The sequence below is a fragment of the Pseudonaja textilis genome, chromosome 2 (genome assembly GCF_049901715.1).
Source record: "Pseudonaja textilis isolate UNSWEBS1 chromosome 2, rPseTex1.2, whole genome shotgun sequence".
NCBI lineage: Eukaryota > Metazoa > Chordata > Lepidosauria > Squamata > Elapidae > Pseudonaja > Pseudonaja textilis.
Genome location: NC_141991.1, coordinates 60,100,830 through 60,121,824, shown reverse-complemented (window position 1 = coordinate 60,121,824; position 20,995 = coordinate 60,100,830). Strand labels below are relative to the sequence as shown.

Here is a 20,995-nt window from a genome sequence, read left to right as displayed (position 1 = left end):
AAATATCCTGAAAAGTAGAGTTTTCTCTATGAGCACAAACTGCCTGGTGTTGTGGTTACCAGAAATATTTCTGTGTGAATTGCTGTAATATTAATTGAAAAAAAAAATCCCTCATTGATTGAATGTTGCCATCAAGTGAAAAAGTCTCACTCTTGTTTTCTTGGGTATGACAGCTGCTAGTTTAGCATGCTTGTACAAATGGGACAAAACTTGGTTTTCTCAGGCCAGGAGATTTGACTGCCTAGAACAGAAGTCTCCAAACTTGGCAACTTTAAGACTTATGGACTTCATCTCCCATAGCTGGCTGGAAAATTCTGGGAGTTGAAGTCCACAAGTTTTAAAGTTTTGCCAAGTTCGGGGACCCCTGGCCTAGAATTGGACTTTCCATAAGTTCTGCTAATATCTTACAATGAAAGCAAGATAGTTATACACATTAAACTTCATTTAAGAGAGATTTGCAGTATTGTTGTGATCAAGCTAAAGGGCTCCCCACCCGTATCCAGCTAAGTTCACACTTGCGTACATTTGATTTTGCTTTCCTATGTACTCACCTTGGAGTGTCACGGAGCTGGAATAATAAAGCAATAATGAGCCCCTGAGTTTTCAGGTTACAACAGAATTCTGGCTGGGGAGTTCTGAAAGTTGAAGTCCACACATCTTAAAGTTGCCACGTTTGAAAAGCACTCATTTCAGCAGCCATGTCTTCTAGAAAGCATTGGCGGCTATTTTAAAGGCTGTTTCTTCCATGTGGGAGGGGGAACCTACAAAACGCTTCACTGACAATCCAACGGAAGTGTTGTCTATGTATACGACTATCAAAAACTGCACATGGAGCAGCAAGCCTTCCAGAAGATGTGGCTGCTTGAGTGTTTCAAGGAGGGAGGTGTTGTTTGTACTAACATGCTTTGAAAAAATGCCACTTCGGAATTCTTTGCATAGTTCTAATGCACAACTTTTGGGAAACATTAAAAGATTATTTATTATGTTCTGGCTGCTCTGCAGTGATTCCAAAGATAGCCTTTCTAATCCTTATGCCTTCAGATATTTTGGACTTCAGCTCCTAGATTTCCCCATGTCTAATTCAGTTTTTAAGATTTCTGCACAGATTATATTGCTATCAACTTTGTTGAGAATATGCAAGTAAATTATGTACATTGGGGGTGATAAGCATCTCTCTGTAAAAGAAAAAAAGACCCATAGTTTCTATCCATACGAAAATGACGAGGAATAGAACTTCTGTTTTTAAATAGAAAGTGACAAAAGTATAACAGAACCAATTTGGGGAAAAAGTTTCCATGTGGACAGCTCAGTTTTGTAATCATGTTATTTTTCTCTCATTTGAACCCAATTTTCCAATTCCACTTCACAGCTCCATTTCGACCACCACTAGACACCAAAAGTATGGTTCGATTTGACCAATGTGGAGATGGAATTGGTCGTTACAATATTTTCAACTACCAGAGAGCCAATGGGAGATATCGCTATCAGAAGGTAGGCTACTGGGCAGAAGGACTCATTTTGAACACCAGCCTCATTCCATGGGTGAAGACCTCCATTCCTGTTTCTCAGTGCAGTGATCCCTGCAAGAAAAATGAAATGAAGAGCATGCAACCAGGAGACATGTGCTGTTGGATATGTATCCCATGCCAGCCGTATGAATTTCTGCTGGATGAACTTACTTGCAGAGATTGTGGCCTTGGTTATTGGCCCAATATGACTTTAAACGGATGCTATGAACTACCCCAAGAGTATATTCACTGGAAGGATGTCTGGGCTATTGGGCCAGTCACAATTTCTTGCCTTGGTTTCATGTCCACTCTGTTTGTTTTGGGGGTTTTTGTTAGGAATAATGACACCCCCATTGTGAAAGCATCAGGCCGAGAACTATGCTACATCCTGCTGACTGGAGTGTTGATGTGCTACAGCATGACATTTATCTTCATTGCCAAGCCTTCCACTGTGGTCTGTACTCTGCGGCGCTTAGGGTTGGGCACCTCCTTTGCTGTCTGCTACTCTGCCCTCTTGACCAAGACAAACCGTATTGCACGGATTTTCAGTGGCATCAAAGAAGGCGTGCAGCGTCCACGGTTCATAAGCCCCACCTCCCAGGTGGTCATCTGCCTGGCTCTTATTTCATGCCAGCTCATTATTGTCATTATCTGGCTCATGGTGGAGATTCCAGGCACACGAAAGGAGACTGAGTCAGACAAAAGGTATATTGTCACCCTCAAATGCAACAACCGAGACTCCAGTATGCTAATTTCACTCACCTACAATGTCCTCTTGATCGTGTTGTGTACAGTCTATGCCTTCAAGACCAGGAAATGTCCAGAAAATTTCAACGAGGCCAAGTTCATTGGATTCACCATGTATACCACATGCATCATTTGGCTAGCCTTCCTGCCCATCTTCTATGTTACCTCCAGTGATTACCGCGTAAGTTAGCTCTTGCTGGGAATAAGATTTTAAAAAGGTATCTTAGCATACAGCGGGCAGCTTCAGAGAATCTTTCCCAACCTGGTGCCCTCCAGTCCAGATGTCCTGGGATAGAATTCCCATTGATGGAGTTTGAATTAGGAAATTGAAGCTCTAGTCCACTCTTAGTTACAGGAGATCACTGGTGACTTTGGGCCAGTTATTCTCTTTCAGTCAAAGCTCCATCCTCATTAGATGATTGCTGTGGGGAAACATAGGAAAAGGGAGTGCTATGTATGCCACTTGGAGCTCCTGAATGAAGGGTGGGATATAACACTAATAAACATAATCAATCAGAAATTATGAATTGTTCCACAAGTAATCTATTTTTATTTGGCATATGTCAACTTTTATCTCTTTCCCCTGATGCTAGCAAATTTTAGTTAATCTGTTCAAGGAACAACTAACAGCCCAATTCATTCATTCATTCATTCATTCCACAGCATGCACCAACAAGAAAATAAAGACAGCAAAAAGAATAAATAGTCAAATTTAAGTTGAAGGTGCTGGCAACTTTATTTTTGAGGCTTCTTTGTTAGTAAACATTCTAAGAAGATCTTGGACATGGGAAAGATGTTTGCTGCATAATTAGCACTGCGGTAGCGCTAAAATGTGATAAGTATCTTCTGTGTTAATTTTGTTATTAACTAATTGCAGAAAGACAATGCTGTAGCATTCCAGGTCTTGAGTGGGCAAACAGTCAAGGTCTTCAGTTGCATATCTGTATTACAGGTTTGCACACATATCCCAGCAGTCATGCTTTCCCTTATCAGTCTACTTCTAGGAATTTCTGGAACAGAACCTGACAAAGAGTGTCACGCTATACCAGAGGTCCCCAAACTTGGCAACTTTAAAACTTGTGGACTTCCACTCCCAGAATTCTATTCTGGCTGGAGAATTCTGGGAGTTGAAGTCCACAAGTCCTAAAGTTGCCAAGTTTAGGGACCTCTGCACTATACCCTCAATTTAGTTGCCATTGTGATAGTTGTAAGTTATTCTTCACCATATCAAATTAAAAGAGTCATACTTTTTCTTTCTTTCTTTCCATTTTTGAAACACTTTTTTCCCTATGGAAAGAATACATAAAACTCTCCAGGGTTTCTCCACACTCAATATACTTAAGTGTGATTCAGTTTCTGGAATATAGATAATAAAAGCTCCAGTGGGGATGGAGAAACCTGTAGCTCTTTATTGTTAAGACCATAAGAACTATCCCAAAAGTGCCAATGGTGCTTGTGTAATTGCATCCTGGATAGCGCAACAAGAACAAGAATAACAGTAGAGCACCACAACAATAGAGCTATTTATTCATCAGCACGTTGCACTTTGGGGAGCACAAACCTAAGAACATGCTTCATCATATATAGCGAGACACAAGTGTTTTTTTTTAATACACAGAATTTTGCTGCACCCAGAGTTTAGGGGTCCCAAATGAATATACAGTTCTACAAAATGTACAGTGGGACAAAATGAATTCCCCACATCCCTGTGTGTACGTATTCTATCCAGGGACTAGAGAAATGATTGCTATTGCTATGCAAGAAATAGCAGCGTATCACAGCTTTCTGATTGACAGGACAATTGGAACACCTACTGGAGTGGGTGCTTGACTTAATTCTGCCCTCTCCCATTTTAGGCATCCAGTCATGACAATATTCTGACATCATTAGATGGAAAAGCAGAATTGCTAGCCCATCACTAGGAAGAATTTGGAAAGCAACTGAGGTTTTCCCCTGTTAGTAAGCACAAAAACATGGGTTAATGCTAGCTATTTAGTCCCTGCCTCTCTCTTGCGAAAAGGAATACATTTAGGGGTTGACAAGAAAGGTGGGACAAAGCACTCAACTGATTGGCCAACAAACAGGAACAGCTTTGATGACCATCTTCTTACTCAGTCATTGGCCTGAAGGGTGAATGCTTAATGGGGTGGTGGTCCTCTGGGAAGGTAAATCTGCCCGAGCTCACAGCATCTTGGTATCTGAGCAGAACTGAAAGTAAACAAAGCAGTTAGAATCAGCTTTGGGTACACTGAGATTAGATTCAGGAGAATTGAGAGTTAGAAAAGCTGGTTACTTAGAAAAGCCCCTGGTGTTCTTGGGGGAGGAAATATAATAAAAGAGGTCATTTTAAAGGCATTATTCTTATAACAAAATTACTGTAGTTCAAGTAATTTGGGAGCTATGGGCCCACACTGTTTTTATAATGATATAATTGCATAAGAAGAACCTCACAGTTTTGGTCAGAAACAGCAGACTGTCATCATGTTCAAATTACCCATAATTGAGTAATTAGAGACTGAGAAATAATTATTTTTTGAACCTTAAGGCAATTTTGAAAATAAGCATTTCTAGAACTCACCTTCAATTACCTGGTCTCTTTGAACCTTGTAGCCATCGTGTTTGGTTCTTTAGAGAAACAGCAAGCCCTTTTGCCCATCGGGGAAAAAATGTGCTAGAGCTTTTTCAAGTGATCCTTTTTAATATCTGAAAATTCAGAAACTGAAAATAGAGTTGCCATTAATGCAAGAATCTCATGGATCACCTTGTGGGAGATGCTTCTGCGTGACATAAAGATCACAATCTGTTTGTTGGACATGGAGCTGGATTGATATTGAAAAGTTCGCTCAGTGCTTCCTGTTTCATACTGGAAATCTTTAAATGACAAGTGTGAGAGGCTTCAAAAGGAATTGCCATATAATGAGTTTTCTGGTTGTGTTACTCTTGTTTTAACTGGGTAACTGGCATAGTTCTTAGCTTGTTTGCCTTTGGGTATTAAGTATATTAAATGGACATGTGCTTATTCAAATTAAGCACCATCTTAAGCTTCCTTTAAGAGTGGGTAATTTAATTCCACATAATGCTTGAGAAGGGGTGGTATGCTGTCTACTTGTAGATGGTCCCCTAATACATTTGAATTCCACTGCCTAATTGGAGTTGCAGATTCTTGGATTGTGTTCTTGTCACTTAAAGTTGTTGGTTAACAATCCTCTGTGTTTGTGGGAGGGTTTGCTCTGGGAGGAATTTTGCAGAAAATGAGTTTATTAGCAAATTCTAATTTACTAAAGACTAAGCATGTGTTATTTCAGCAAGGGCCTATGAGAGCCTTATTAAAAAGGCAAAGAGATATTTCTTTATTGCCAGTTGGATTTGTGTAGCTCAGATGAATAAATATATGATAGTTGAAAAACTGCAGCTGCTCCTTTAAGGAGCCATGCTACTGCAGTGGTAGAATTTCTTTTTTCAGATTTATGAGGAAACCTGAAAACATTTTCAATGCTATAACAAAGATTGGGAGATGCTGTGCTTATGCTGTCTAGATCAGGGGTCTCCAACCTTGGCAACTTTAAGCCTGGCAGACTTCAACTCCCAGCAAAGCTGGCTGGGGAATTCTGGGAGTTGAAGTCCTCCAGACTTAAAGTTGCCAAGGTTGGAGACCCCTGGTCTAGATGATTTTTCCTTAACTTTTTTTTTTAAAGAGAATCTACTTTTAGGAATCTCAAGCAGCTAAGCTTCCTCTAAAATAATCAGAGATAGATATTGCTCCCACATGAAATGGGAGATCTTCACATTGGGATCTCATCTGACTAAAGGAGAAATCACACTAACAGCTTCAGAGTTCTTAATCGCGCTCTACAAATCAGTATCAGCTGAAGGTTTGGGTTGCTTGTGTGGAGCCAGAGTTATGAAGTTCCATTAAAGTACTAATAGTATGGGAGCTGCATTTGTTGTTATGACAAAGCTATACAATCCCACAAAATGCAATGTGAAATATTGCTGTTGCTGTAAGGATTTATTGAAGAAACATAGTGATTGTCAAATGAAGCAGCCCATCCACTTCATCCTGCCAAGAGAGCTGGCTGAGAAAATTCCCTCACAAGCTGTGAGAAGAAGGATTTGGAAACCAGCCTTGGTAGCAAGCTCCTCAGTCTGATTTAGCTTGGCCCTTATCCCATATTAGAATGATGGCTTCCCGGTAAGGTTTCAGAAGGTTGCTCTGAAAGAACCAAGAAGGAACTGAATGATACTGTTGAGACCACTTTGACGTAATGATTAAAGGCACTGGACTAGGAGCAGGGTGACCTGAGTTCTAGACTTTCCTTAAGCATGGACACTAGCTGAGGGTAAGGGTGGGATTCAAAAATCCCAATGACTGGTTCTCTGCCGGTTGCTGGTGGGCATGGCCATGGTGGGCATGGCCTACTGGATCTTCCAGCAGGGCTGTTTTTCACCTTCCCCGAAGTCCAGAGGCTTCCCTTGGGCCTCTGGGAGGGCAAAAATGGCCTCCCCCGGGCTCTGGAGGCCCTCCAGAAGCTGGAAACAGGCCCATTTCCAGACTTCCGGAACTTCCGGGAAGGCTGTTTTTCACCCGCCCAGAGCCTCCATGCAGACTCTGCACTTACCTGCATCCAAAGCGTGGAGATTCATGGGAGGGGAGGGGTGGGCAGGGCCAGCCAGTCAGTTCAACTATCAGTTTGGCAAACCAGATGTAAATTTAATATCTGGTTCGCCCGAACCAGGCCAAAATGGTTGAATCTCACCCTTAGCTGGGGGTCTTTGAACCGGCCACTCACTTAGCCCTTATCTGGGAATTTTAAAACCTTTTGGAAGAAGATCCTGGCAAAACACTTGGGAAAATGTTGCCAAGGAAACTGCATGGATCTATATTAATACTTTTTGATGGCTTTTAATTGCTTGGAATGTAAATTGCCTAAAATCTGAGGGGGGACATAGAATGTAGAGGTAAGTACCTAAACAAATATGAAAAAAAAAATCCTTAAAGAGGAATCAGGTTTAACATTTGTAATAGATTGGATTCACATATCATTCTAAAAACTTGGCTTAGTTTAATCATAAATTGCTAAATAAGTCACAGTTGCTGGTTGTAATGCACTACAATGAACTATAAACCAGACTCTCAGAGTACTGAAGTAAAAATAGGACTTCCATAAGAGGGCTGCAAAAATCCTTTGTTGCCATCTAGTTGTCATTCAAATGGTTGCGCTTAGATACAAGAGCTTAGACATAAAACACATAAACCAAACATGGTTTAGCACAGAGTATGAAGCCAATCACATAAGCAGAGTAAGAGCAAAATGGAAGCAAAGTTTTGGATGTTTTCAGGGGGAATTAAACAATAGCTGGTGCTGGGAGATAAATTCTTAGTTTTCTGGCTTCTTGAATGAGTTTAAACTTCTATGGAACAAACAGGGAAAAATTCCTAAAATAAGTTAAAGGGTGCAAAATATCAAGATGATGAATTAATCTCTGAAAGGCAGGATTACTCCTGATTGAAACTTATTTTTCTTTCAAGACTTTAGATTGGCCTGGTGGTAAGTAACAAATTTGTTTCATGACTATTCTATCTAGTTCAGGGGTGTCCAACTGGGTTTCTTTAAGGGCTGGATCAGATAGTAATCTCTGCAGGCCAGTGGGGGGGCAGCGATGGGATGGACACCTCTTGCAGCACTCTGCTGCCCTATTTTTGGCCTGGATGGCCTCCTACAGCACTTTGCCCACCAAAATGGGGCATGGTGGGGTAGCTCACAGCCCCCCCCCCCATGCCCCATTTTGGTCAGCAGAGTGCTGCAGGAGGCTGTCCAGGCTGAAAACGGGGCACGAGAGGCCGCCTCCCCCCCCCCATTTTGGCTGCCAGAGGCGCCACAGGCCAATCCTTTGCTATTTCCAGGCCATCCCTGCAGGGCAGATTTAAGCACCCTGCAGGCCAGATTCAGCCCACAGGCCTTGAGTTTGACACCCCTGCTCTATCTAGATAGAAAGCTGTCTCCATATTTTCAGGGTTCCCACAATATTTCCTCATGCGGAGCTAACTCACTGTTGGGTTAAAGTAAAAGATACTATAGTTACAAAGTTTAAATGAAGTATAGACAGTTAACTAGTAAGATTTATAAGTATAAAAGTCATTGTGGCTGAGTTTTTCTCTCTCAATACATTCATATTGCTAAAACTAGATTTACTTTTTACTTCCTAATCAGTAAGGCTATTGTGAAAATACATTAATTGCTTATTAAAACAATTTATTTGTATATTCCTGAAGACAGCCATGGGTCTCCTGAGACTTTCTCATAATTTTTTTTATTTCATATTTCACACTCTGTTGCATAAGATCCATTTATATGTTGTGGGAATTGACTTCTGACAACATGGCAAATGCATTGATTGAGTGCAAAAAAGGATTGCTTAATTTCTGAGTTGAGTCTCTTTCACCACATTGTATAAATCTCTGCTAGTCTTCCTTACACTTTAACCACCCACTTCTTTTCGTGTATTTTTATGCATTCGTTTTGACATTTAAAGCAGCAACCTACCAATAGTTTAATTCTTCCAACTTTAAATTGGGTTAGAATTGGATTACTGAACTGAGACACCATATTGATCAAGCTCAGAGAAATATTTGGACAGCTGTGGGCCTATCTTAATGTCTGGCTAGACAAGATCTTTGCAGGAAAATAATTCAGAATAGACACAACTGTATTGGGCACATGGACAGCACTGGGTATTCTATTTTTTTAATGAAATTTGTGGATAGGGTTATTATATTTCCTAATTTTTAAACTGATGTTAAGCTTCTTACTGGAATTTTCATGCACATCAATTGTGGTTTGAGAAGACATTAGATCCCAAAAGTCATATGAGGCTTTGAAGAAGGCTTGGTATGTTACACAGCAATCTAATAGTGGAAATAGTAATAGGGAGATTGTACGATGGAATATCCATCACATCCATCAATGGCCAGCTTGTGAAGTTCAAGGTGAGAGGCAAAGGACATTATTTTTCTTCTTTCCCTGTCCCCCTTCTACTAGGAGGTAATTAATTCTGCCTACATCAATATTCAGGGCTATTTGAGAGGTATTGGGGGCAGGGGGAGATAAGGAAGAGTCCTGTGTCACTTTCCCAGAATGCTATATTCCAACTCTCGGGACTGATGGAAAGTCTTGCAAACTTTTCTCCTGCAAATCTGGGCATTTCCAGCATCTTGCCCACAAGGACTCATTCCCTACCAGCAGAGGTGCACCTCCACTGCCTCCAGGAACAGCTTCAGCCATTTGCTCAGGAGGTCCAGGATCCCTTTCGTAGTTGATTCCTCTATAAGGCCTCTTAGCCATGTCTGCTACAAGTTTGGTGTTCTCAAAGAAAAGAAAGAAGACGTTAAAAATGTTGGAACCTCCTTTCCTTTTGTGCAAGCACAGGGCTATACCAACGTGGCTATTCATCCAGTCCCAAAACTTCCCATAAATGTCTGAGGGCCCCCATACCTACGACACAGTTTGCTCTCATTTCTAGTGGATCCAAAAGCATTTCGAGATACAAGGAAGCTCCGTACCTTGTTCAGGGATCGTGATAGGGAGACAGCAAGTTGGTGGGTTGCCCAAATATTATCATTGTTGTTGGGATTGGGATTTATATGAACATTTCTTCACCAAGCAGACCAGTGGGTTATTACATCTGGATAGTTAAAATGCCTGTAGGTCCCCCCCCCCCTGTTTTTCATGTCTTTTGTGCTTTATGCTTCGAGTTGCTGGACTGGTTTGCATCTTCCTTTCCCCCTTCACAGGTTCAGACCACGACGATGTGCATCTCAGTCAGCCTAAGTGGCACAGTAGTTCTTGGCTGCCTCTTTACTCCCAAGCTGCATATCATTATGTTCCAGCCCCAGAAGAATGTAGCCAGCCATCGCGTTTCCACCAACCGATTCAGTGTGACAGCTGCAGGCTCTAGCCACTCGCAGGGTGAGTGTGTGTGAGAGAGTACTTGCAAGCAACAATCCCCATCTTATATTTATTGGCAGTGTGACTGAGAGCAAAGATTTTTCCTGACTCGTTGTACTCTGTGAATAAATTTGTCTACAGCAGTAACTTATTCTGACTGTCCTATGGCTGAATTGTCTTTAATCTACTGTCTTAAACATCTGAGAGTTCATGTAGGTGTTAGGATTGAGTAAAGAGCACCATTCTGAAAAGCAACAAATGTTCCTGGGAAATTACAAAAATAACTGCTGATAGTGTTGGTTTTGTCACCCATGGCTACATTTACACATAATGCAAAACTATAAATCTGATAGGGTGAAAGCAAGATACAGCATTTATCCTTCTCCTCCTCCTCCTCCTCCGAAGGAGGAGTTTATTTTCTTTCTTTTTTTTCAGTTTTGACCAACCCAGCTGGTCTTGATATCTGATGAACTGAGGCTTAAATGTGCTTGGTGGAAATCTTGAAATCATAGTTCAAAAAGCTGACCTGTTTTCACTAACTGTAGTTAGATTAAGCATAGTTTTGGATTTGGGCATGATGTGGCAGTTTCCTGTCTCCCCTTTATTAACTGTGATCAAGACAAAATAATCATTTGTGCATCTGCAGTTTATGCCAGTTTAAATAGTCAATATAACAACAGTATCAGCTAACGTGTCAGCCAATCAGCTTTTTCCCACACTGAAAGCAAACAGTACCAGTTGGAGCAACGCAAAAATCATCAGTCATGCCACCACCAGCCATGCTCGTGAGTTCATCAAAGCCTGGTGCTTCCATCAACAGACACATTGACCTACAAGGAGCCAAGAAGCCCTCAGAATCCGAATCAACTGCACAGCCAACCAGAGATAGCACTGACCCCCAACCAACCCCTGCAACTCCCCCTCCACCAGCAGTTCACCTCCCTGACCTGACCAGATGTAATCTCCCTATCACAAGACCCATCACAAGATTCTCACTGATGACTTACACCTGACCTATCACAAGACCCTGACTTGACACACAGATACCTGAAGCCGGAGGTGGGATTCTACCGATTTGGACCTAAGTTTTCATACTGGTTTGCTGAACCGGTATTTCAAATGACTGGTTGGCCCCACCCACCCCTCCCCTCCCAGGAGCCTCCACGTGATGCAGGTAAGTGCAGGGTCTGCGTGGAGGCTCTGGGAGGGGGAAAAATGGGTCTTCCAGAAGTCCAGAAACGGGCCTGCTTCCAGCTTCCAGAGGGCCTCCAGAGCCCGGGAAGGCCTTTTCACCCTCCCAGAGGCCAGGGAAGGAGAAAAATGGCCTTCCCAGAAGTTGTGGTAGGCCACACCCACCATGGCCATGCCCACCTAGCAACCAGGCAGCAAACCGGTTGCTGGGATTTTTGAATCCCACCCCTGCCTGTAGCCCTTATAAACAGAAGAACATTGACATCCCCTAAATTCCGCTGAAGATGTTACCAAGCTTGGTAACCAAACATTCAGAAACCAACCCACAAGCTTGGAGAATGAACCTTCACCCTCAGTATCAGCCAAAGGAAGTTTGTTAAATGTCTTATCTGATAAAGTGATTCCATTTTCCCCACAAACTAGTCTACTGATAACTCTTTGTATTTGAATATCATATAACAAGTAATATACTATACAATTTATATAAAGCATAACCACCCTAGAAAAAGTCTGAAAAGAACCAGGATGGAGGAAGGTATATGAAGGATGGAGAAGGAGGATCTGTGACATTATTTTTTCTTACTCAAAACCAAACAGCTAAGCTAAACCATCAAACACCATCGTCACTAATGGTGTTAATTTTGTGTCATCATCTTGTCCTCTCTTGAGTCACTATTCTTATCTCTTCTCTGAATGTGAAATCATGTCACAAGATTTCACAGAGCAACTGATCTGTGAAAATAATCAGCAAAAGACGAAACTACACAGAGATGAAAACTAGTTATTTTGTCACGGAATTTGTCTTGTCTGCTTCTGCATATAAAATGCAGAACCATCTTTGTAAGCCATTTGAATTGAGTGATGCAGGCCATTTATTTAGTTATTGTGTTATCTACAGTAATTTGTTTTCCCAGTAAATATGTCCTGGCAAAACAGTTAAATCAAGATTCTTTTCAGAGACCGAATGAGAATATACTGTAAGGAGAGAGTAACAGTAGCCTGCATTGTAAGAAAGTAAAAATCTTTGTTAGGAAACACTCCTAGCACACTTTCTTAACAAGGCTTGGCCAACATACTGTTCTTGTTGTTACACTGTCTATTCACTGATTTGTATCACAGCCTTTAGACTGGGTATTTGGGTGGTGGGATTCAAATTTTTTTTACTACTGGTTCTGTGGTGTGGCTTGGTGGGTGTGGTATGGGAAGGATACTGTAAAATCTCCAGTCAGAGCTAGTATTTGCCGGTTCTCCAAACTACTCAAAATTTCCACTACTGGCTTTCCAGAACTGGTCAGAACCTGCTGAATACCACCTCTGGTTCTAACCAAAATCCTAGGAACCCTGGAGATAGGGTTTGTTTGTTGTTGTTGTTTACAAAAATAGTGGTATCAAGTCCAATAAATTTCCAAATATTTGGAAAATCCCTTTGTTAAAGCTTCAAGAGTCCAATTCCTATGGTATTAAAGCTGACCTTTTCTCCCAAACCCTGTCAACTGCAATTTTCCAATCCCATATTTTGTTACTTTTTCCATGTGTTTTTGTCAATTGAACTATTGGCTGATATTGCAACATCCATGAGTCACACTTTTTAATAATAATAATAATAATAATAATGCCCTTCATCCTCGCAGCGGCATTGACAGACTCTACCTACCAAGGCAAATAGGTAGGCGTGGAATGTTACAAATACATCAGATAGTTGAAGAAGAAAAATGGGGTTTGGAAGAATATCTGAAGGGCAATGAAGAAGATGCACTGAAGTTAATATGCCAGGAAGGCTTGCTGACTACCAGAGAGACCAAACTGGCCTACAAGAAAGACCAAATGAAGAACAGAATGGAAGTATGAGAAAACAAAGCACTACATGGCCAGTACATTAAAAACATAGCAGGGAGAGCAGATAATAACAAGACCTGGCTATGCTAAGAGCAGGAAAGTTAAAGAAAGAGACCGAGGGACTAATTCTGGCTGTGCAAGACCAAGCCTTAAGGACAAATGTAGACAAAGCCAGAATTGAGAAGACAGGAACAGACAGTAAGTACCGCCTATGCAAAGAAGCTGCAGAAACCGTGAACCACCTGGTAAGCTGCTGCAAGAAGATTGCACAAACTGACTACAAGCAATGGCATGACAAAATAGCAACAATGGTGCATTGGAAGATCTGCAAGAAATATCATTTGACTGTAAGCAAGAACTGGTGGGACCATAAAATAGAAAAAGTCATAGAAAATGAAAAAGTTAAATTGCTCTGGGACTTCAAAAATCCAGACAGACAGGCACCTACCACATAACACCCCAGACTTAACAGTTGTCGATAAGAAAAACAAAAAAGTCTGGATAGTGGATGTGGCAGTGCCTGGAGACAGCAGAAGAGAAGAGAAAGAACTGGAAAAGACAACAAAATACAAAGACCTACAAATAGAAATAGAACAACTATGGCAAAGGCAAGCAAGGGTAGGACCAATAGTAATAGGCGCCATGGGTGCAGTCCCAAAACAACTGGAGCACCACTTCAACACCATGGGCATTGACAAATTTGCCATCAGTCAATTGCAGAAGGCAGCTTGCTTGGAACAGCTTCCATCCTGCAGTGATATCTGTAATGCCATCAAACATCCAGATTTGCCTATCCCAGGTCCTTGGTAAGGACTCAACAGGTAGATAAAAATGCCAAACCCAGTCCGAACATCTGGCTGACTCTGCAAATAATAATAATAATAATAATAATAATAATAATAATAATAATAATAATAATATGTATATGTATATGTATATGTATATGTATATGTATATGTATATGTATATGTTTCCAGCATCCATAGTTTGCATTTTAAATTCTTACAATTATTAGTGAATATAGTGTTTGTAGTTGTAGTTTTCAAGATGCTCTCCCATCTTCTCCAATAGTATCTCACTAGTTTGGCACTGCTGCTCTCATCTTTTCTTTCATCCTTCTTCACTTGCATGAGAAAGCAACATCATCCAATCAGACTCTTGAACGGAAGAATTGGTGGGCTAGATTAGTCCCTGCAGGCATATCAGATAAATATCAGGCTGCTTAAGAGCTTCTCAAGGGCAAAGATAACAGAACATGCCAGGTGCCATTTTAGAAATCAAACTAGATGAACAGATGTATGTAAGAAAATGTACTGGGTAAAATTTCTAGCTCTTTTGAAAATAGTGATTAATGAAAAGACCAGTTTCATCCCCCTCGCCATTTTAAAATTTGCTTCAACCAATTTCTACTCCTTTTCCATGACTATTTCACATTTTATGTGCTTTGTTTGATAGATTTCTCCAAAGATACACTCTTTTGTCTGTTCCTTTTATATTATGATGTTTTGGCAATTTTCCTGGATGTCATGTTTTTCATTTGAACAGTTTGCCTATGGTGAACTCCTTTATCAGTAGGGAAGGGGGTTGATAATTGGTTGGTTGGTGAATGGTGATGTTTGACACGTTGTTAAGTATGAGATTCATAATGCCGTCCTTTGAAATCTTTTCCCAATTTGTGTCTCCCAGGGTCAACTTCTCAATATGTCCCAACAGTCTGCAATGGCCGCGAAGTGGTGGATTCTACAACCTCATCCTTGTGAACACTTGTGCTTGGTGACCATGAGTATTTGTAGCCATTGTGCTCATCTCCTGCAAAACAAATGCCTTTTTTTGTTTCTCACTGGGCCTTTTCTTTCCTTAAAAGATAACAACAGCAACTAGTTTCCAAGTTCATCTGTTGACAAACTTTTTCAAGGCAAAGGAATAGGGACACAAGAAATGAGATCAAAGCTTTATCCTCAAAGTCAAAGACCAATGCAGAGAGGCAGGAATATTTCAGCATAGGTGGAGAGCGTGTTTTTTTTTTTAAAGTAGGACATGTAAAAGTTAAACGTACAATTTGGGCTACAAGACACTGAGCTAAAGTAACATTTTCTCTTTGTATTAATTTTCATCTCTTTCTATTAGACTTCAAATTATGAAGAAATCAAGGAAAATTTGGTACAGTGCAAGAGGTGGAAGAGAAGCTTATATTTAAAAACCTGAAGATTCAGGTGTCTTAATTGCATTGAATCAAATTGTTATATTCTTTGGTTTGTTTTAAAACTTAGCATTGAGTGAGAGCTTTCTCAGATAAACAAACCTATGACATAATCTAAGAAGGAAAGTAAATGCACAAATGGAATTTAATACACAGAGATGGTCAAAACCAGGAAGAAAAGCTCTGAAATTGTGTGTTTTAATAACAATACAGAAGAAGCACACTGAAATCTTCTTTGATGGTTGGGTAATACAGTTGGCAATAACAGTGAAATAAGCAAAAGACTAGCTGTATAGACCAATAAAAAGGTGCTTGAAAACTTCCATGATGATTCAGGACTGTAGACATTGATTCAGAGGGGATTCTAATCTCCAGACCTTCCTCTGTTGTATGAAGAGGAAGAAGACCTTGATCTTGTTACTTGAATTATACATTAGTTAAATATTGAGAGATATCATTCCAATATAAGCCCAATACTAGTTTCTTTGTATCCTAATGATTCACAGGAATTCAGTTATGGGAAAACGTAGGCTCTTAAGCAAGCAAGTTTATCCAAGCTACTTAGTGAGAGAAAAACAATGGGCAAAATGCCACTACACCCAGATGGAAAAACTGAGAATATCCTTCTATCATGGAAAATATTTCTTCTGCTTGCCTTTGATGCTAAAGTTTCATAAAAACTGTTAGCTGCCTTCTGGGCTGTTGCTATTCCACAGCTATGGGCTAAAGTTCTTTGCTCTTAAAATGAGAATGGCAATCATTTCTGCTAGTTTCTAAAGGGATGCACAGAACTTCTGGTATCCAAAGGAAGAGGCAACAACTTATAAAGGAACTTGAGGACTTCCTATAGGCCAGGAACAGATCTGGGGGGAAAAAGTCAAACTTCTCTTTCGGAAGACTCTTGAACTTTTGTTTACATGTAGCCTGTTCTAGGCAACAGTTCTATTATAGCACAATTATTTCTTCTTTTAAGCTGCCGGTGTGGCCAGTGAGCTAAGTTAGTTAATAGCACATTTTTTCTCCATGGAAAAGCCTGCCCAGCCTCCATCTGTCTTCTATGCTTTCTTCACTATATCCCTGCTTGTCAAATATTTTCAAATCTGTCAGATATGCAACAAGGGACAATGTTACATGTGTAGTGAGAAACTGGGTGCTCCAGTTAAGTGTCACTCTTTGGAGTATCTGCCAGTATCTGTCATTCTTAAGCATCAAAAGGCTTCCTTGAAAGAGCAACTGGGCCACCAAACGCCATCACAAACTCTTCCTAACTGAAAGCGGGGAAAGTTCATATCTCAAAGATTCCATTCGTCATCTCTGGGCAAATTTATCTACTTTAGGAATGCTGCTGAAGGGTTTGAAAGGAAACCCTTTATGCCCAAGTATATACGGTGCTGAATATTTTGGTGCAAACCACTTCATCAGTTACAATTTATGCCAAGAACCATCTGTGACTGGCTGTTGAGTTAGCATAGTATGTTAGACTAAAAGTATCTTTTGCTAATTTATGCCTTGGTGTTTTGTACAAAGCCAATTGCTTAGACAGTTCTGTTAACCATAGTTGGTCTCTTTGGGCAAACATAGCCATGCTTTCTTCTAAGCTGCTATGACTGGCTGTATGTACAGTTGGCTAATGGACACATTTTACACCGTACTGTCTAAGAGAGGCACTAAATCCTTCATCACGGCTTGTGTAACCTTCTAAAACTCACTGTCAACAACAGGAAAAGCTTCAGGCTATTCCAAAGTTGGGGGTTGAGGCAAAACTTCTTCAACAAACTTTCACTGAGGCCAGCACAAAGGAAAGAGCGGTTGTTTGTAAGTGAGATGTTAGATTGAGTGAGGGGAAAAACAGATGTTTAAAATGGCAGCTGTTTACAGGGAAGAAATCTCAACTGTGAAAAAAGGGGTGAGGCGGGGTTGCTGATGGGTCTTCAGTGCTTCTGGCAAAATTATAATGCAAATGAAATTCTTTGCTAGATTGGGAAAAACAGTCTGTGCTCATCCAGATTTTGAGGTACCCTTGGTCACATGGAAGACTTTCATAAATTTCCAGAGGGGTGGGGGAAGATAGTGTGGTTAGCAGCTGGAGCAAGATTTAAATATTTCTTGCACAATCTATAGAAATCTAACACTTGTGCTATATAAAAGGGATAAATTAATTTGTGGCTTTTCTGAGAAAGCTCGGGAATGTGCCAAATCCAAGTGAAATCACAATGGCAGTACAATTTGCTACGTTTCTTTGGGCAAGGGTGAATTGGAGGCTTCTGCCCCCTCAGTATCTATGGTTTTGACTTGGGCTTCTTTAATAAGATTTAAAGAATTTAATATCACAATGCTTGCTCTGTTTTAAGGTAATATTTACTCTCATTCTGAAGTAACACAAAGAAAGAAGCTATTTCTCACTTTGTGTGCTTTGGTGTTTTTATTACACACCTCTGTTAATTCTGATGCTCGACAATCATTTGGGATGGAGCTTGTGTTTGTGAAAGGTTTAAACATCCATTTCCTGGCAGCTGAAGAAAATGAATTCTTGTATTTCTCTATCTCACTAAAACAAAATGCTATTCAGTATGTTCTTAAATTTGTTCAGGACAAGAGTAAAGTGTATCAAAGGAACGCAGAGAGGATTTGAGGTCTTACCCACAAGGAAAGCTAACATAAATGTCAAAAACACAATTTTACTTCTCTAAAGCAATTCTGTTTATAAAACTACCATACTTATTGTATACCACAAGGCTACTAGAATCAGTAGCAGTTATTAATGTAAGCCTTATTTGTGGTCTGGAATGAGCAGTTCTCCCTGCAGCTCACAGGTGGAGTGAGGTAGGGAGGTAGAACTACCTCACAACTAGGAAGACTAACTTTTCCAGTATCATTTTAAAAAGCACGTACTTTGCAATTTTAAACCGATTCAAAAACTGAACTATATTTCCCACTTCTCAGATGTTCTCCATGTGAACTGCCTGTGGGGATCTGTCTGAGGAATGGCCACAGAAATGATAAAAACAGCTTCTTGGTATCTAAAGGTGTTTGTAGGTTGAAATATTTTTCAGCATATCAATTTCAGTGTTTGAACTAGGCAATACAGGGATGATGAATTACTGTACTATTGTTGGGGCTTAGGTGTAAAATAATATGGTTTCAATGCCTCTTTTTATTTGTTCAGCTACACAGATAGTATGCCAGTACTAGATTTCTTTTGCAAGTAAGTGATGCTGTGAAGCATTTCTACTATCACAAGGATCTGCTTCACCTGCCAGTCAGTGAAGGCAATTCATCTGAACTTTGTTAGGTGCTGCTCAGCATGATGTAATACAGTATAAGCAGACATTTCCCCCTCTTTGAAATAATGGGATGGCTAAGGGTGCTCCAGTATTGCCTCAGGACTGCTACTTGGGTGCTCTTCTTTCTGATTCAGCGGGAGGTGTGTCAGGACTGTCGTCTTCAGCTGGAACCAAACTGTGCAGGCAACTCCAGAATCACCGAAACAAGCAAAGGGGTAGAACTATAATTCTGGATATATGGTTCTCTTTTATAGGACTCTAATCTGGAACAAACTGGAGCATGTCTAGAGGAGAGTTGCCAAGTTGGTGACTGGTCTGAAAACCAACCCTAGGATAAATAATTAAAGGATTTGTGTAGTGAGTAAGGAAGATAATGTTGACAAGCTAGGCCAGAGCCATTACCAAAGTGGCCAAGGGAAAAAACATGGTTTAAGTCCAAAACTAGAAGGTACTGCATGTGTCAGCAAATCAGGTAGTCCCTTTCCTAGTTCACCTGAATATAAGGGGTGGGATGATAGTTTAGGCCTTTTTGTGGAATTGATTTCTTGGTTTGGTCTAGAGTGTGGCTGACAATCTATTTACCTTAAAGCAAAGATGACTGGGGGAAGATAGCTGTCTTCAAATAGCTGAAGAGTTGTCACAGAACCAGTGGAATAAGCTACAAAGAAAGTAAGTTCAGGCTAAATAGTGATAGGAATTGTCTGATGTTGCAAACTTTAGCCGCTGGAACAGTCTGCCTAATGAAGTGATGAGTTCTTTCACTAAAAATGAAACCAACGCCACGGCCCTGTCAGAGGAGGGCATTCTGTCCTGAGCAGAGTCGGACTAAGTAACATCCGAGGTTTCTTTCAACCAGACCATTTTGTAATATCAATCCACTTACATGAATCCATTGCAAGAAACTTCAGTTGTTACACAAGGAATATAACTGCACCTTCTAGAACGGAGTACTTCCATGTTTCTCAATGGATGAAAACATTTCCCTTAGCCAATAACTCAAATATTAAAACTATTGATTAGAAGTAGAGCCTCTATGATTATGAAAGAAAAAGAACACCCGTAGGTTAGCAGATTCTTGAGTGATTAATTAGTCTGGGGAAAGATTGTTACTGAAGAATCTAAAGGAAAGTTTCATGAGTCATAATCAATACAGCAGTTTAGTGGTTTTGCTGTTAATAATGGATGGCACTTTCCTTCTTGTCCTTTTAAAGTCGAGTCTCTCATGTACTGAGCTTGGCTCAAAAGGACTAGATGGACATGTCTATGTTGGTTTATTGGCTTGCCCTTGCCTTCTTTTGTGACATGTCCCCATTTCTCAATCTAGTCTATGGCTCTGGCATCCTGATTCTCTCCCAACCAAAAACTAACCCAGTCTGACACAGCTTAACTTTTTCAAGAACAACCAAGTTTGGCTGAGTATTGTATGTGCTGTAACTGAACTTGTATCTTTAATGGTAAAACAAAATATCCATTATTATAATGAAAGACAGCCTAAAATGACTAAATTAAGGGAACATTTTTCATATTTCAACATGCTGGGAAAAATGTGTTCCCTGGATTTGGGAAATACCATATTCCTGATAAAATGCATATGAAAAAAGGCAATAAAACCAAACCTACATGACATGGAAACCCGAATGGAAAATTCTAAATCTAGTAATTGGAATAGCTCCTCCAACTGTGACATTTACCTGCAAACCTGACAAAATAAACACACTAGCCTGGAAGAAGGGGGGGAAAGGCTGTTAATGTTCTTTAGCGTCATAGCATGATTTAACTAGATATTATAATCTGAAGGTTAAGGCCTGTAGTTTTAGAAAGTAGAATAGCTTTAACTGTGGACTGCAAATCTCAGTTTGGAAGTTTCAGAACTTAGCTGAAGGACTCCTACCTTTCCATCACTTGTATTTCAACTGAACACTATTTTGTATTAAGTAAAAGGGAATAAAATGTGTGAGTAAACCCCTAAGCTGCTAATTCCTCAATCATAGCCAGGGTAAAGGCTGGTTCTGCTGCAATATAGTTGTATTATTACTTGTATAGGTAAAATACAGAGGAGAAATGTGAATTTAGATATTTAGGAATTTTCACCTGAAAGGTGCCAAATTGGACTGATTGAACCATCATTGGGGACAATTTATTGAAAGCAACCCTTGACCAAGATATCAACTGATTACCCTGAGCCAAACTTAGTTTCTGAGTTTAATTTGCAAGATAGTTATGAATATTAAAAAATGGAGCAGGGCACCCAGGATATATCTCCCTTGTGGAAGATATCTAAAG

General features: G+C 40.3%; 1 protein-coding gene across 1 annotated transcript in view; it reads left to right on the top strand.

Annotated features, from left to right (window-relative positions):
• The window catches only part of GRM2 (glutamate metabotropic receptor 2), a 102,391-nt gene extending 87,136 nt beyond the window's left edge, over positions 1-15,255 (top strand). Inside the window, exons 4-6 of the mRNA XM_026721471.2 lie at positions 1,370-2,436; positions 10,048-10,222; positions 14,915-15,255. Coding sequence (XP_026577256.1) covers positions 1,370-2,436; positions 10,048-10,222; positions 14,915-14,988 — 1,316 coding nt within the window. The 3' untranslated portion in view covers positions 14,989-15,255. The remainder of the gene's footprint in view (positions 1-1,369; positions 2,437-10,047; positions 10,223-14,914) is intronic.
• The last annotated feature ends 5,740 nt before the right edge of the window (positions 15,256-20,995 follow it).